This window comes from Monodelphis domestica, chromosome 1 (genome assembly GCF_027887165.1).
Source record: "Monodelphis domestica isolate mMonDom1 chromosome 1, mMonDom1.pri, whole genome shotgun sequence".
Classification (NCBI taxonomy): Eukaryota; Metazoa; Chordata; class Mammalia; order Didelphimorphia; family Didelphidae; genus Monodelphis; species Monodelphis domestica.
The window spans coordinates 531908124-531924181 of NC_077227.1; the positions used below are offsets into that span (position 1 = coordinate 531908124).

The window sequence follows — 16058 nt, forward strand, 5'->3', positions numbered from 1 at the left end:
TCCTGAGGCTTGTAAATTCCCTACAGGAGATTCACTCATTTGGTTCCAGAACCCTCTCGTAGCATTCTCTAGCTGGTCATCACTATGCTCTGAATGTCCCAAATAGTCTCTCCCTTACCCTGTGTGTAAGGGTTGCCCAGAGCTACTTGTATGTTTTGACTTGTTTGAGCCATGCTCAAGAATAACTTGTGCTCTACGAGCAGATAATAGCTGTGGGCTGGTGAGAAAAGTTTGAAGTGGCAGGTGTGAGTGGCTTTGGGTGGCTCATATTTCATTGTGAGCTACTGCAAGCATTCTTGGAATGGAAGTGCTCACAGGGGCATGTACAGTGTTAGTGACTGACCATGTGGGCTTGGGAGACTTAACTCCTCTCTTCTCTCTCCTGGACCTAACCATTCACCCCATCCTCTGATAGAGAACTGATAGAGATGCAAATGTGCCCATGGGTTGTTTGGGGCATATTTATTCATTAGAATAAGCTCTTTCAGTGGAATTAACAAGTGAACTAGAAATGGCAGATTTTACTGTTGCATCCACCTCTCAGAACATACTGAATAAGCTATTGGTGAAAAGAATAGGATTATGCCTAAAATAGGTATGATGCAGGGTCACTCCATTGCCAGGTTAGCTAAAAGAATGTTAGTTGCTGTGTTAAGGTTGACAGTGCCACTATTCCTTGTCTTTCTGTCTCTAGGAACATCCTACTCTGTTTCTACCTTAAATAGATAGTCACCAAAATCTTGCTTTTTTCCGTTTCTCTGTTCCTAGTTCACACTCATCCTGTTCTCTCCTAACCTTCCAACCTCTTTTCAATTCTCCAATGAATTACCAAAAAGTCCCCTTGAAATTTAGACTATACCCTTTTCCTCCTTCAGTTCAGCTTTCAGACTAGAAAGAAGGGAAGGCTATGCCCACGTCCTGTGAGAGGGAGCCATGCTCCTATGCAGGCTAGGAAAGAGCAGGGGAGCACCTAAGAAAACAGCTTTGGTGATAGCAGTGCTATCTGTGATGTTTCCTCAGCAAGCCCTATCCATGTCTCCTTTTTGGTTGCTTAGCCCAGCGATAGGCATGCCTAGGGCACTAAGCTGTCATCCAGTGACCACACATACCAACCCTGATGTGGAGGGATGAAGGCCAAGGGTTACCATGAGTTTCCCCCTAAACAAGGTTTAGGAGCCTGCCTTGAAGGCCCATGCCTCTTGGAAGGCAGGGAGTTGAGTGACGGGCATCAACTCTAAATTCACTGCGGCACCAAAGGAGAACATCTGTCTGTGCCAGGACTGTTTAATCAGGGATTTGATTTAACTGGAATGTAAAGCCATTTGACCTTTACTGGGGAGACCCACAATGAAGAGTTTATTTTGAAATGTGAACTGAGCTTTTGTTGGTCATATATCTGCCCAGAACTACCAGACGCAGGTGATTTCTGTGGCCTTCTTTGTAAATCCTCTTTCTATTCCATTCGGAGACAATGTACAGATAACCCTCATGGTTCAGGAAGACCTGCCAAACCAGGTTTCAGATTTGGGAAGGACATGCCATCCCTTTCACAATCCCCTCCCACCCCCACACACCAGTGCCTTGATGATGACTGTCAGAGGTACTCTATGGGCTCTCTGCTCTCTGTTACTTTTGTGTGATGAGACTGCAGATTTTCCAGCAGAACGACCCATTTTGTCTCCCCTCCAGTCCACACCGATTTTTTGGCAGTTAGCAACTAGGTCAGTAGAGGGGTCTATGAAAGCATTTAGCCCTGAAATCATCATGGAATAGGAGGGTGACATCAAAAAGGCACCCCTGCTCTGTGGTACCGAGACAACTCAAGATGAAGAGATGGGTTTAAAGTGACTACATCTCGCTGATGCTACCTTCAGTGAGACCCTCGTAGCCCTGAGACCAGCCCGAATGAACCAGTGTTCTGTGTGTTCATCTAGAGACTCAGAGGCTCCAAATGCTAGAGCTGAAAAAGACGTATATGAAGAAGAATTCCTTATTTCCTGTGCTAAATACTGAAGAAAATTTGATCTCAGTCTAATTTAGCAATCCCAAGGGAATCCATAACAGTGTCCAAGTTTTTCAGATGTATGGAGGTGAATGGGAAATAAAAGACAAACTATTGGCAAACATTACTCTAATGGTTGGGTATTTTAAAGATGAGATTATGGCTTCAGGTATGGAGTCTCAAGGCATGTAGAGGGTTGGTCAAGTTCACCAGTGCTTGAAAGAAGAAAATCCAAATTCATGTGAAAAGTACATTAGCTGGCAGGTAGGTGGCATAGTGGATAAAGAACTGGTCAGAAAGGCCAAAATTCCTAGGAGAGTACCAGGAAAGGGGCACAGTCCAGGATAGCTCTGGGCTTACTGCTTACAGGAAAGGTAGTTCCTTTTTCCAAACCGTAGGGCATCTGCCCTAATGAAGAAAGAAAAATGACAAAGAATAAGGAGACCAGAATGTAAACAGATGGAAATCAGACAAAAATCTATAGTTAATTTGGGTGAGACTTTGAGGCTGTCTCCACTCTAATGAATTTGTCTTTGTTCATTTCTCCATGAACACAAATTATTGTGCTGAGCTGTGGGTGAAGGAGAAGATAGCAGTCAAACCACCTAGCTTTTTCAGTCATTCCTGGACAGCTATCTGGGTGCCAATCCTGGAACTCACCAGAAGACATTGATTGTCCTGGGGTTCCCAAAGGTCTAGAAAGGACCTGACAAAATCCAGAGCATGCCATACCCATTAAGGACATTTCCTCCAGTCTCCTCCTTAAATGAAACATCTGCCAAGAGGTTCATCTGTCAGTGTGTATCTTTACCTGTTTTCCATCAGTTACTTCAGCTTTGAGGTCTTGTTAATTTTTCTTTAAAATAATCATTTTAGATAAATAAAGTCAAATTCTCAAAAAAGAAAGGAAGGAAGGAAGGAAGGAAGGAAGGAAGGAAGGAAGGAAGGAAGGAAGGAAGGAAGGAAGGCAGGCCAGAATTCAAATTCAGCATCAGGCACTAACTAGCTTTGTGACCCAGGGCAAGGTCTTAACCTCTGATTCCTCATTTGTGAAATGGGGATAATGATATAATGATAGTACCTACCTTTCATGCTTGTTATGAGCATCATATGATATACTTATATAAAGCACTTCACATACCTTAGAAAACTATGTAAATGCAGTTATTATTGCTAGTATCATAATGTAATTCTTCTCTCAAAATCATTTCTCCAGTGCTTCTTCAATGGAATTTATTCATTTATCATTTATCAATGTTAACAATAATAGGTGACATTTTAAGGTTCACAAAGTGTTTTCCAAATATCATATTAAATACTGTGCTGCTGATTGGCCTGAGAAGACTGGGTTTAGAGAGAAGTTTGGTCCCTTTTCTTTGTCAGTTGAGTTGGACAGTCTTTTGTGAATGGCATTAATGCTGGATGACCTCCAATGGTCCATTGGCTATTAAAACGTTTTATATTTAGGGGTGAAAGAGAAGAATTGCTTCATGCTTTGACTCCATGATTTCCATGCTACTGGAACTCTCAATCTTAAACTTGCCTTTTCCATAATTCAACCACTTATCTTAGGCAATCAAGTTCTTCTGGGAACTCCTCTCTCTCTTTGCTCAGCTTTAGAGAAAACTTTTTCTCGGGGGCTGCCTGGTCATGCTCTGAATTCTAGAGAATGAGACTGTTGCTACTTGGTTGTGAGTTTCTTGGGGAGGTGGTAAAGACATCAATTTTGTTTGGTGGTGACTAAATGATGAGAATCTGAGAGACAGAGCAGGCTTTGAGTGAACATGAAGTAAAAGGAATTAAAAGGGCCACAAAGATAAGAAAAACCACATTTCTGATCTGCCTTCCAAGATCAGATTTTCAAAATGTAGTATATGGGTATAAAAGGTCTTGCCATTGCCATCATCTCCCACACCCTGCACAAGGGAAGGGAAAGGAATACTGGTGTCCTGTCTAAATACTGGTATTCACAAAGGGTGATTACAGAAACAGGGTGAAGATGTATGACTCCTGGAAGGTGCTTTGTGCTGCCTAGCTTAAGCTTGTAAGGCACACATAGACCCTTACCATTATGATCTAGGTCTATGTTGGCAAACCTATGGCATTTGTGCTGGAGAGGGCTGCTCCCTTCCCCCTCTCCACGCCTGCCTGCCTGAGGACATTTCTCACATCACATGTCCCTCTTCCCAGCAGCCCAATGGGTGCACTTCCTCCCTTCCCTGTCTAAGGTAAGGCGGGCAGCGGGGGGCGTGGTTACATGCAGTGTGAGGGTTGCAGTTTGGGCACTCAAGTTTCTAAAAGGTTCTCCTTTTAGTTCACTGATTTAGGCCATGGGTGTCAGTTGTTCTCTGATCACCTCCTCTAGTCATTCATCTATGCTAGTTCATCTCTGTTCTATCTAAAATAAAATGCCTACAGAGTCAACAAAATACTCCAGGTATAGTCTGAGAAGCACAAAATAGTGGTCTCTTAATCTGGACATGTTGCCTGAGGGCAGGAATCAGTGGGAAATAATTCTAACTGGGGATCCAATCCAGAGATGCACCATACCCTTGGTATCTAGGGCTCCCATAAAGACTAAGCAAAGTCAAGAACTCTTGGGACAGGAAGAAGGGAGATTTTAATCCACTTGATAAGGAAGATCCTGCACCATGCTTACTGTTTGACTCAACATGGGACAGGTCCAAAAAACCCAAGCTACCATAATGCATGTTATCCTTTACTCCTAGAGTGTCATAGATTGCCATTTAATTATTCCATCAACGCACAGACTTTTTAACAGGTTTTTTTTTTTATTGTTTTGTGTAATCCACTGCCTTGAGGTGTTAAGGGGATAAAATAATTTGGACCAGGGGTGCTAAACTACTTGAAACTTATGGTCCCTTTTACAGAATTATACTTTTAATGCATGAAATGAAATAATAACAAAGGAAACCAATTTTAATAAAGTAGTTAGACATTTTTTAAAAAGCTTATGTGCCGGGGCAGCTGGGTGGCTCAGTGGATTGAGAGTCAGGCCTAGAGATGGGAGGTCCTAGGTTCAAATCTGACCCCAGACACTTCCCAGCTGTGTGATCCTGGGCAAGTCACTTGACCCCCATTGCCTAGCCCTTACCCCTCTTCTGCCTTGGAGCCAATTCACAGTATTGATTCCAAGATGGAAGGTAAGGGTTTTAAAAAAAAAAAAGCTTATGTGCCCTAGGTTAAGAACCTCTAGTTTAGATAAAACATAGTCTCTGCTATTGTAGAGTTTACAGTCCAGTAAAGGGCTTAGGCAACAGTAGAGCAATACACTGAATTCCCTAAATGAGAATTTGATTAGAGATGCAAATAGCTATTTGAAAGTTTGATAATGACTTGGGGGAGCTGGGCTTTAAAGAAGGACTAGGAATTCATCAGGCTAAGGAGAAAAAGAACATTTTAGGTTTAGGGAAGCAAAGGCCTCAAAGCTGTTCAGGGATACAGCTTGATTTGAGACAGCATTCATGGAGGAGAGTAATTTGAGATTAAACTGGAAGTGTAGGTTGACAGTGGAAAGCCAGTTGAAATAAATAGTAGGGTGCTGGTAAAGTCTTTTGGAGAGAGGAATGATAAGACCAGATGGGTGCAGGAGGAAAAGTGTGAAAGTATAATGAGGGATGGATTGGAGAAGAAAGATAAAGGTGGCAAGGTGCATTGGGAAATGACTTCAGTAATATAGTTGGGTGGAAATAAGCCCGAACTAGGATGCTGGCACTGGAATTGGAGAAAAGGGGATGGACGAAAAGAGTTGTGAAGGTGGGCAAGGTTTAGTTACAGACAATATGAGCAGTGAAGATAGTATATCTTCAAGAATGCTCAGAGGTTAAAAACCAGGGAGACTGAATGAATGGTGGCAACACAAAATGTAGTGAGTCAGAAGAAAAAGACCATGGAAAGGAGAATCAGCCTGATGCCCAAGAGTGGTGGACTTAAGTCCAGGCAGGCACCATTTTATTGTATAAAGTATGTGGTAAAAGGTGCTTTCAGGACTCAGGGCTATCATGGTGAAGGCTACTATATTCTGTTTTGGACCATGGTATATTAGGGTGTGATCAGGTCTTCTCCCCAGCCTGTATTCTGTAAGTCATCCCAGTTTTTTGAGTAGTTCTAGAGGAAACACTTGGAAAGGTTCTGCATAAGGAATTTGGTAAAGGAGCCCGCAGCAAATGAATCAAGATGAATTAAGAGTGTAAGGGTCTGTGGAATCAATAGGCTATTTCATCCTCTACCTACAAACTGTAGGGATGATAGTTCTAGGAATCTTTACTCTTTCTTTTAAGGGTTTCTACTGATTAATAAGTTCTGTTCTGCTTTTTCCTGGTCTCTCCTTCCCCTTCTGTGAAAGTTATCAGGAAAGTGACAGCATCTTTGGTTGTTTTTGCTGAATTGCTTTTTCTACCTCTTTTTTTTTTTAAATTTAAAATTCGGATACAAAGGATACAATACTGGGTAGAGGAGTAAGAAGGTGATATATATGTTCATATATATATACATGTATATTTAGAAATGAAGGTTATGTAGAAACAAAACCTCAGTATTCTTTTAAAATATCAGCATCTTTAGATAGATATAGTGGAGGGAAGAAAAGGTCATTTGACTCTGTAATGTGGTCAGGAAAAGAGTTTTCTATTCTCTTTCCCATGACCTCTCACATATATGAGGAATGAGAGATTGTAGAGGTCAGATTGATGAGACATAAATCACACACACACACACACACACACACACACACACACACTCTCATGTACCCACACACCTGTACTCGCATTTATATTCTCTCTCTCTCTCTCTCTCTCTCTCTCTCTCTCTCTCTCTCTCTCTCTCTCTCTCTCTCTCACACACACACACACACACACACACACACACACACACACACACCAATACCTACACTCATACATACTTATTATACCAACATGCCAACTCACACCCATACCCACACTCTCATACTCTTCACATACACTTACACACACCCCAGAGTTGATCACAGGGCTATTGAAAGGAAGCAGAGAAAAAAGAAAGGACTAACTGATAACCTGGCTATTGTGTGTCTTCTATTTTTGTTGGAGATAAACCAATGCAACTCTAACTCATTGGATCCTAAATTTAGAGCTAGAGGGACCTTAGAAGCTATGTAGGACAACTCTCCCATTTACAGATGAAAATGTTGAGGTATGGGGCAGCTGGGTGGCTCAGTGGACTGAGAGCCAGGCCTAGAGATGGGAGGTCCTAGGTTCAAATCTGGCCTCAGTCACTTCCTAGCTGTGTGACCCATTGCCAAGCCCTTACCACGCTTCTGTCTTGGAACCAATACATAGTACTGGTTCCAAGACAGAAGGTAAGAATTTCTCCTCTCCCTTCCTTATTTTTCTTTATGTATTGACTTGGCTGAGTAAGAGTACATGATTGTAATGGAATATTGCTATGCTATAAGAACTGAAGAACAGGAAGAACTTGAAATAATCTGGAAAGACTTACACAAACTGAAGCAGAATAAAGTAGGAAGAACCAGGAGAACACTGTACACAGTTATTGCAATACTGTATGATGTACAATTGTGAATAATTTAGATATTTTAATCAGTACAGTGATCCAAAATCGTCCCAAAGGACTCATGATAAAAAATGCCATCTGCTTCCAGAAAAAGAACTGATGAACTCTGAATCTAGACCAAAGCAGTCTTTTTTTTTACTTTCTTTAATTTTATTCAAATGTCTTTCCATAAAAAGATTAATATGGGAAAATGTCTTACATGATTTCACATGTAAAATTTATATCAGCTATTTTACCAACCCTGTGGGAGAGAAGATATGGGAGGGAGGGAAGAGAATTTGAGAATCAAAATTCTTTATTAAATGTTGGAAACTGTTTTTACATGTAATTGGAGGAAAATAAAATCAAGTCAAATAAAAAAAAGGTAAGGGTTTAAAAAAAAAGAAAATGCTGAGGCACAGAGAAATTCAGTGATTTACCCAGGGTTCCCTAGCTAGGGTCTGAGGTAGGATTTGAACCTAAGTCTTCCTGGCTCGAAATCCAGTGCTTTTCTACTATATCATGTTCCCACATCCTGTTAAGGAGTTGTGTTGGAACCATTATCTTCATAAAGTCAGTTGTCATGTCCCCTCCTGATACTGGGCATCTCTTGTTTACTTGAGGCTTTATGTGGTTCAGTGCAAGGCCTTTATGCAGCCAGCTTCAATTCAACTTATTTTAGTTTCCCATACATATTTAAGTATCTACTTACTTAAGGTACTGTGACTAAAAAAACAAAAATAAAAACTGACCAGACCTTCATGGAGCTTATAGTCTATTGAAGGGGAAAAGCAGTACTAGTTAAATAAATACAAAATATATACAAAGTATTAGGGAGCAGAGGTGTGGGTAAAGTGCTAACAATTAGAGAGATTTAGAAGGATCTGACTTTGGTAGTAACACTTGCTGAGCCTTCAAGGGATCCAGGGATTCCAGAAGCAAGGAAGAACATCAAAGTCATCTAGGGTACAACCCATGAAAAGAAATGGAGGTAGAGATGGAATATCATATCCTGGGAATAGCAAGGAGGCCAGTTGGGCTGGAATCAGAGTCCATGAGTTGGAATACTGTGGAATAAGTCTAGAAAGATAAGTTGTAAAGATAAGTTGACATAGGTCTTTACATGTTTTATCCTCCATTAGATTGTGATTGCCTGGCACATAGAAGGTACTTCTAAATGTTTGGCATCTTGATTTGAGAGCCTCTGGTATTGATTAAATTGAGAAGTAACATGATATGGCTTGTGCTTTAAGAAAAACTCTTTGGGAGTTGAGTGGCAGGTGGTTTTGAAAGGGAGGAGAATTGGGGCGGTTAGATCAATTGGGGGAGTATTTCCATGAGATGAGAGTGGAATTATGTAAAGGGAAAGGGATCTACCCAAGAAGTGTTTTGAAGGTAAACACAAGAAGATTTGACAGTGGTTTGGATATTTGGGGTGAGAGTGAGAAGTTGAGGATGACACTAGCTAAAGTTAAGAACTTGGGATGATTAGGAGAGTAGTGGTATCTTCAGCAGAATTTTGTGTGTGTGTGTGTGTAAACCATAAAGTCAGTGCCTCTGTGGAATGGCAAGAAGTATCCCCTCCAAAGGTTATATCTTTCAGCCATGCAGTGAGACTAATCCCAATATACCTGTTTCACCTTCACCTCCCTTTTCTTCTAGGTCAGACTATGATGACTGGAGACCAGCTCTGGCCAGCTTGCTTCAACCTATTCCATTCCCCAAAGAGTAAGTCTGATTGCCTTTCTTTTGTCCTTAGTGTCTACGATAACATCTCAAACATCTGCTGAGTCTTTCCTGGTGAAAACAATTCATTTTATGAAGCCTAAGCAACCTGAGTGAGTTTCTGAACCATAATGAATATGGACAGGAAACAGCATAGGATTATAGGATTTAGAGCTGAAAGCATCTATTTTATCCCCTTCATTGTACAGAGGAAGGAAGTGAGGCCCAGAAAGGTTTGTCCTTGGTCTCAGGATTGAAAGTATTAAGAGAGAAACACACTATTCCTCCCACCTGTCTCATTCTTTTTTCCTAAACTATTAACAGAATCCTACATTACTTCTCCATTTGTTGGGCATTTCTGTCTCTCCTGCTCCTCTTGTTCCCATGGCACACTTATCACCGAAAAGTCAAGAGAAAAAGAACCTGGTGAAAGGGGGCCTAAACAAGAATGCTTTGTCTAAATAAGCAGGACTGAAAGTGTCTAAATGACTCTGTTTTGATAGAGTGGAGAAACTATGCTGCTCTGGGAGGCCCTTGGCACTCCCCTGGGAACCGATTAACGAGCACGGTGTTTATGAAATGCAGCTCTCTGAGGGGGTACATTACAGCCTGTAATTGCCCAATTTACTGGCCTCTCCTGTCCCCAGTGGCCCAATGCCTCGAGACCAGAGAAATCCAACTCCTGAACACTGGCTGCCTGCTCTGTAACGCCATGGCGTCATCGCCGCAGTCAGCCATTTCCTCCACCTCTGGGGAGGAGCTGTACAAGCCGACCATGATGCAATTCGCTTTTCAGAACGATTCTTAATTGCTTTTCTGATGTGCAGCGTTAATTAGCTGTGACCTTGCCTTAATTGTAGAACAATTAATGAACACACCTGGGTCTCTGGGACAAGAAAAAAAAACCCACCAGGTATCTCCACTCCTGTTTACAAGTGTGTGATTCTGGGGTCATTCTTATTACTGTTATTATTCCTTTCCTTCCCACTCACTGTCTGCTCTTATTTGTTGGTGCCTGGGAGGTTTGAAGTATTAGTGTTTTGTTCTAAATTTTTCATTTTTAGGACCACAGATAAAGGGGGGGGGGAATTCTTGTATAACTTTTCCTTTAGAAGGATAACCTAGTAACTACTTTCTAAAAGGGCTATGCAAAAACTAGTTTTCTCTTAATATTATTATTTTTGTTACAGAGCTCTTGCGCATGAGAAATTTACCAAGTGAGTGTTTTTGTGGTCCTTGCATTGGGGAGGGGGGTGGCAAGACTCTATATACCTCTCCACTATCCCAGAACCTACCCCCCCACCCCACCCCCGGCCCCATAGCAGCTTCTCCTCTTGGTTAAGTTGGACATCATGCATGCAGCCTCTCTCCCATCCATTGGGGTTTTCAAACCTTTCAAATCCCTTCTTGAGAAGTAGCCCATAAGTACCTCCAGTGCCCTTTAAATGTAGGGGTCCTGTGGGCTGCTCAGCTAGCTGGCTCACTGTGTCCTGGTTCCGCCTTCACAAGGAGCACCCTCTGTCCCCATCCCACCTCCTGTGCCCCTCTAGCATGAGCAGATAGGATGTCTCGGTGACCCAGTCCTTGGTTTGTTGTCTTTCAGGGAACTGAAGTATGTGATTCAGAGATTTGCTGAAGACCCACGCCAAGAGGTGAACCTTATCTTCTCCCCTTAATAAAATGCTGCCCTGCCTGGCCATACTGTCAGAGAGCCCCTTCTGTGCTGATTGGGGGCATGTCTGAGGGAGCCAGATCTGAAGCCCCTGAGGAGCTCTGCTAGCCAGCTTTTGTTCACAAAAGTGAACAGGCTGACAAGCAACACACACACACACACACACACACACACACAGCTTGTTTGCAGAGGCTGCTGGCCTTGTGTATAAACACATGCCCCACCCTGTGTGTCTGAGGTTAGCCTGTGATGTCAGTGTTTTACAGTAAACTGTAATAAACAGCAGCACTTTTTCCATTTGCTCGATGTTTTCTCCACTGGTTTTCTCTACTGGCGGAGGCATTGATTTAGAAGCATGCTTGCACAGGCTCTCCTGCTGAGCCAAGCACAGCATTCGTGTCTTCGAGTGTTTTGTCTTCCTTTGCCAAAGCTGGTGATGGAGTTTCCATGAAGATAGCAGAAGAGAAAGCAATTGAGTCCTTAGAATCTGGGCTCAGCTCCTGCATTTCATATGCTGAAACCAGGGACCACCCTAGTCCTGCCACTTGCTGAATTTTATTCTGGATTGCCCTCCCAGTCTTGCTTTCAATATATTTGATCAAGGGCAGGAAGCATCCCTGGTGTGAAGGCCACATCTCTCTGAAGGAATCTGTTGGAGGGACAATTGTAATTGGTCTTTGATTTCACTAGATAAAATAGACACAAACTTTTGTTTTAATTCTGGCCCTGTGCCCAAAGGCTTTGTAGCCTGGGCCTTGGTGGTGGTCCAGCCCCCATAGCACCATGTAACTATTTGGATATCTGGTATTTAGGCTGCCATGTGTCTTTGCTGAAAAAATAGACACAGACCATTTTTTCTTAAGGCTCCCTCTGTTGGCCCTGACTCCCTCAGTGAAGCATAGGAATAGTCTTTCTGGTCCCATTGTCCATCTTCATCTTCTTGGGACCACTAATGCTATGGCTGCTTTACAACTTGCTGTCTAAGCATCTCTCTTCTTCCTGGCAGGTCCACTCCTGTTTGCTGAGTGTGAGGACTGGCAAAGATGGCTGGTTTCAGCTCTACAGTCCTGGTGGTGTGGCTTGTGATGACGATGGAGAACTTTTTGCCAGCATGGTATGCTCCTACAGTGCTGTGAACTTGTTTTCTCTTCCCTCTCCCCTAAATCATGGTCAGCCAGAGCTTGCTTGCTTCACCCTGTTCTGCTAAGAAAATGACCACCAGGAGTAGACTGCAATGCATTTGTTGCATCATAATTTTGTTATACTTTATGCCTTTTGTTTTTATATCATAATCATTTGGGTTAGAAAGGAACCTCCCCCCAAACGTCCAGGTGGAACTTTTTCTAGGAACAAAGTAAAATAATTAAGCAAAACCCCCCTATAGTGTGTGACCACATCTCATAACCAATACTCCTTTCTGCTCTGGTGATTCTTACCTCTTCACAGTGAGGAGGGAGGTTTGCCTCAATTTTTTTTTTAATTTAAATTAAAAAAAAATTTTAAAACCCTTAATTTCCATCTTGGAGTCAATACTGTGTATTGGCTCTAAGGCAGAAGAGCAGTAAGGGCTAGGCAATGAGGGTTAAGTGACTTGCCCAGGGTCACACAGCTGGAAAGTGTCTGAGGTCAGATTTGAACCCAGGATCTCTCATCTTTAGGCCTGACTCTCAATCCACTGAGCCACCTAGCTGCCCCCTAAGGAGGTTTGCCTCATTATCTGTTCTCTTAAGACCATCACTGACTTTTCATTCAGAATTTGGCTTTTCATGAACTTTGTAAATACTCTATTCCCCTGTGTAGTCAGGCTAGAGCCCAGAGCCCAGGTATTTGAAAAAGCAGAAGTCAAGTTTCAGAGTTCTTTATGTTATGGGATGGAGTTATAGTAGTTGGTGGCTCAGTCCACAGGCTGTCCTGCTTAAGACTTTCCTAGTTGCTGATATTTCATGTGTACCTGTGGGGTCTGACGGTGGTGTAAAGGGTGAGGGGTAAAAAGTTTTCTCTCTTTCCATGGCTGGGGGTTGGTTTCTGCCCAGATGCTCAGTAGTAGTAATGGGGAGGGTAAGACATGGATAAACAGAAGCTAGCAACTTCTCCCACCATTTTTGGATGGTTGTTTTTAGCATTCCTTGTGATTCTCTAGCATAAGATCCTCCGTGTTCACCTCCACGTGGGGACAGAATCTCCAGTGACTAGATTGATAGCAAAGACACAGTTTATAGGTTTCTAACCAAATCTGAAAGTCTTTGCTGAGGACTGAAGGATTCTTCCTGTGGCTAGTCCTTAGAGACATTATATTTCCCTCTTCTGTCCTCCTTATAGTGAGTAATGGACAGCCACACATCAAGGGGCAGTTGCATGTTGCCAGTACATGATAATGGCTCCTAATTCACCGCTCTCTTCTTTTAGCCACTTCTGAGTTGTCTCCTCTTTGTATACTGTGTATCTATTACTCAATTCTTTTCCTGTTTATTCAATTACTAAGCATTCACATTCAGCTATGTTCAAGTATAGTCATTTACAGAGATACTCCAAGATCTGCAGTGCAGTGCCCTCACTGTGGTGTGTCTCTGTTTAATTGCACACATCTTCACAAGAGATTTCAGGTGGTAAAATCATACCTTTGCTGAGGGCATGCAGCTCTTTACTTCTGAGGAGAAAACAAGTAAAGCCTGCCTCAATCTGGCCCTTTAATTAGAGTCCCCCCTACCCCCCCATCTCCCATCATGGGCTGTATCATGGGGAGTGGACAGAAGAATGTGGATATTGCATCATGGTTTGTCACCGCTGTTGGGAAACTAGTTCAAGGGAATTCTGATTGCAGGATGTTTGCGTTGGTCCAGAATTCAATGTAAGTGATTGCAAAAGCCAGTGAAGAGGTGGTGGATATCTTATCTGTCCTCTTTAGGGACATTTTGTTTATACCTCTTGCAGGAGGAGGGATTCAGAAAAGCAAGCTTGTAAGCAGCTGCCTCATCTTAAGTGGCTCATTGTAAATCAGGCCAGTCTCCTGTATGAAGTACCTCAAATGGAAAGTAATTACCCTCAGGTATATTCTCATAAGACCAGCCTCATAAGCAGCAAGTTTTCTAGAGATATTAATAGTAATTTTTAATTTCAATATAGCACCTTATAATATTTCAAAGCATTTTCATTTAAAAATTTTTTAAATATTTTTCCATGTTTACACGGCTCATTTTCTTTCCCTCCCCCTCCAAGAACCTAAAAGCAATTCCACTGAGATGTACAAATGTCATCACAATACCTATTTCCATAGAATCCATTTTTGCTATAGAGCCATTTTTCAAAGCCTAAACCCCAAATCACATATCCATATATACATGTGATAAGTGATGTCATATGTTTTGCTTTTGCATTTCTACTCCCATAATTCTTTCAGTATGGATAGCATCCTTTCCCATAAGTCCATCAGGAGTGTCCTGACTTGTTACATTGCTATTAGTAGCAAGGTCCATTACATTGGATTTTTCCACAATGTTTTACTTTCTGTGTGCAGTGTTCTCTTGTTCTGTTCATTTCACTATGCATCAGTTCATTGAGGTTCTCATAGTTCACATAAAAATCTTACAGATCATCATTTCTTATAGCACAATAGTATTCCATCACCATCATATACCACAATTTGTTGAGCCATTCCCTTCATTTTCCAATTTTTTGCTACCACAAGAGTGCAGCTATGAATATTTTTGTGCAAATATTTTCCTTATTATCTCTTTGGGGTACAAACCTAGTAATGGTATGGCTGGATCAAAGGGAATGCAATCTTTTAAAGCCCTTTTTTGCATAATTCCAAATTGCCCTCCAGAACAGCTGGATTAGTTCACAATCAAAGTATTTTCATGATGGTGATCACATTTGTCACATTTGAGTCTCAACTGATGTCTCCAGGCTGAAGTAAATTAGACTTCTTTCAGGAAAGGATAAAATAATTTCTTCTGGGAAGCTTCTTTCTTCAGCACAGTGATACTCAGTGTTTACACAATTTACAAAGATACAATTTATTACATCCCTCTAGACTCCTGAACTGCCTTTGTGAACTTCTGATGAAACTGGACTAGGATCATAAGTTATAAGGAGAGACACATATTTCCTCGTAATTTGGGTTTGTGGACTTATAGGAACATAGAATTCAAAGCTGGAAGGGACATTAAAGATAATCTAACCTAACCTCCTTTTACATTTGAGGAAACTAAGGCCCAAAACAAAGCAAGGAACTTGCTCCAGAGTCATAAGATCTGGCATTTGAGAGGTATGACTGGTTGGAAATGGAGTCAAGTTAACATTTCAGGTCATCTGACCCCAATCCTGGGATCTTTCCCAACATGAGGCAACTCATGGAGCTGTTAATCCAGGTTGAGAAAAGAGAATACCTTTTCTATTCTCAAAGAAGATCAAGTTTATTTACATCATCCTGATCATTTATTATCAAATTTATCATTATCAAAAAGCCTATGTCACAAATGTTTCAGAATAATACCATTCATAAATCAGAAGAAAATGTTTATTATATCCAGTTTTGAATTAGGTGCCTTTTTGCTGTCAGCATACTGCATTGTGTGACTCTGTACTAGTTTCGGGAGGGGGGGAGAGAATGTTGGGGTTGGGGGAATGTGATAAGACCTCCAATTTAGGAAAATCAATTTAGTAGCTGCATTTAGGAAAAAGATTGGAGTGGAGAGAAGCTGATAGCAGGTCTACCATTCTTTTGAAATTACTCTCACAGATCACCAATGACTAATTGAATTTGCCAAATTCAATATTCTCTTCCCCAACAATTCTCATTCATTTTTCTTCACTTCACTGTAACATTTGAGATTTCTGACTACTCTTCGAATACTTTCTTGTGTTGGCTTTAGTATTCTTTTTTTTATAAGCACTACTTTCTGAGTATCCTTACTACATCTACATCCTATTTCCTTAAATGTGACTAATCCCAAGGTTCAGCCTTTGTACCTCTTTCCTTTCTTTCTATTCTCTTCCACAGGAGACGGTTTGTATAGATGCATTGTGTAAAGTGGGTTAGGAAGATCAGGAGATAGAGGCTTTGATTGGCAAGAAGTTTGGGCTTTATTCATTGAGCACTCCAGAGAT

General features: G+C 41.6%; 1 protein-coding gene across 3 annotated transcripts in view; it reads left to right on the forward strand.

Annotated features, from left to right (window-relative positions):
• CMIP (c-Maf inducing protein) overlaps nt 1-16058 on the forward strand; it is a 278542-nt gene that overhangs the window by 246574 nt on the left and 15910 nt on the right. For all 3 annotated transcript variants that reach the window (XM_001380927.4, XM_007476119.3, XM_056813298.1), the window contains exons 11-14: nt 9215-9280; nt 10468-10494; nt 10881-10929; nt 11956-12063. In XM_001380927.4, the coding sequence (XP_001380964.1) occupies nt 9215-9280; nt 10468-10494; nt 10881-10929; nt 11956-12063 (250 nt within the window). The remainder of the gene's footprint in view (nt 1-9214; nt 9281-10467; nt 10495-10880; nt 10930-11955; nt 12064-16058) is intronic.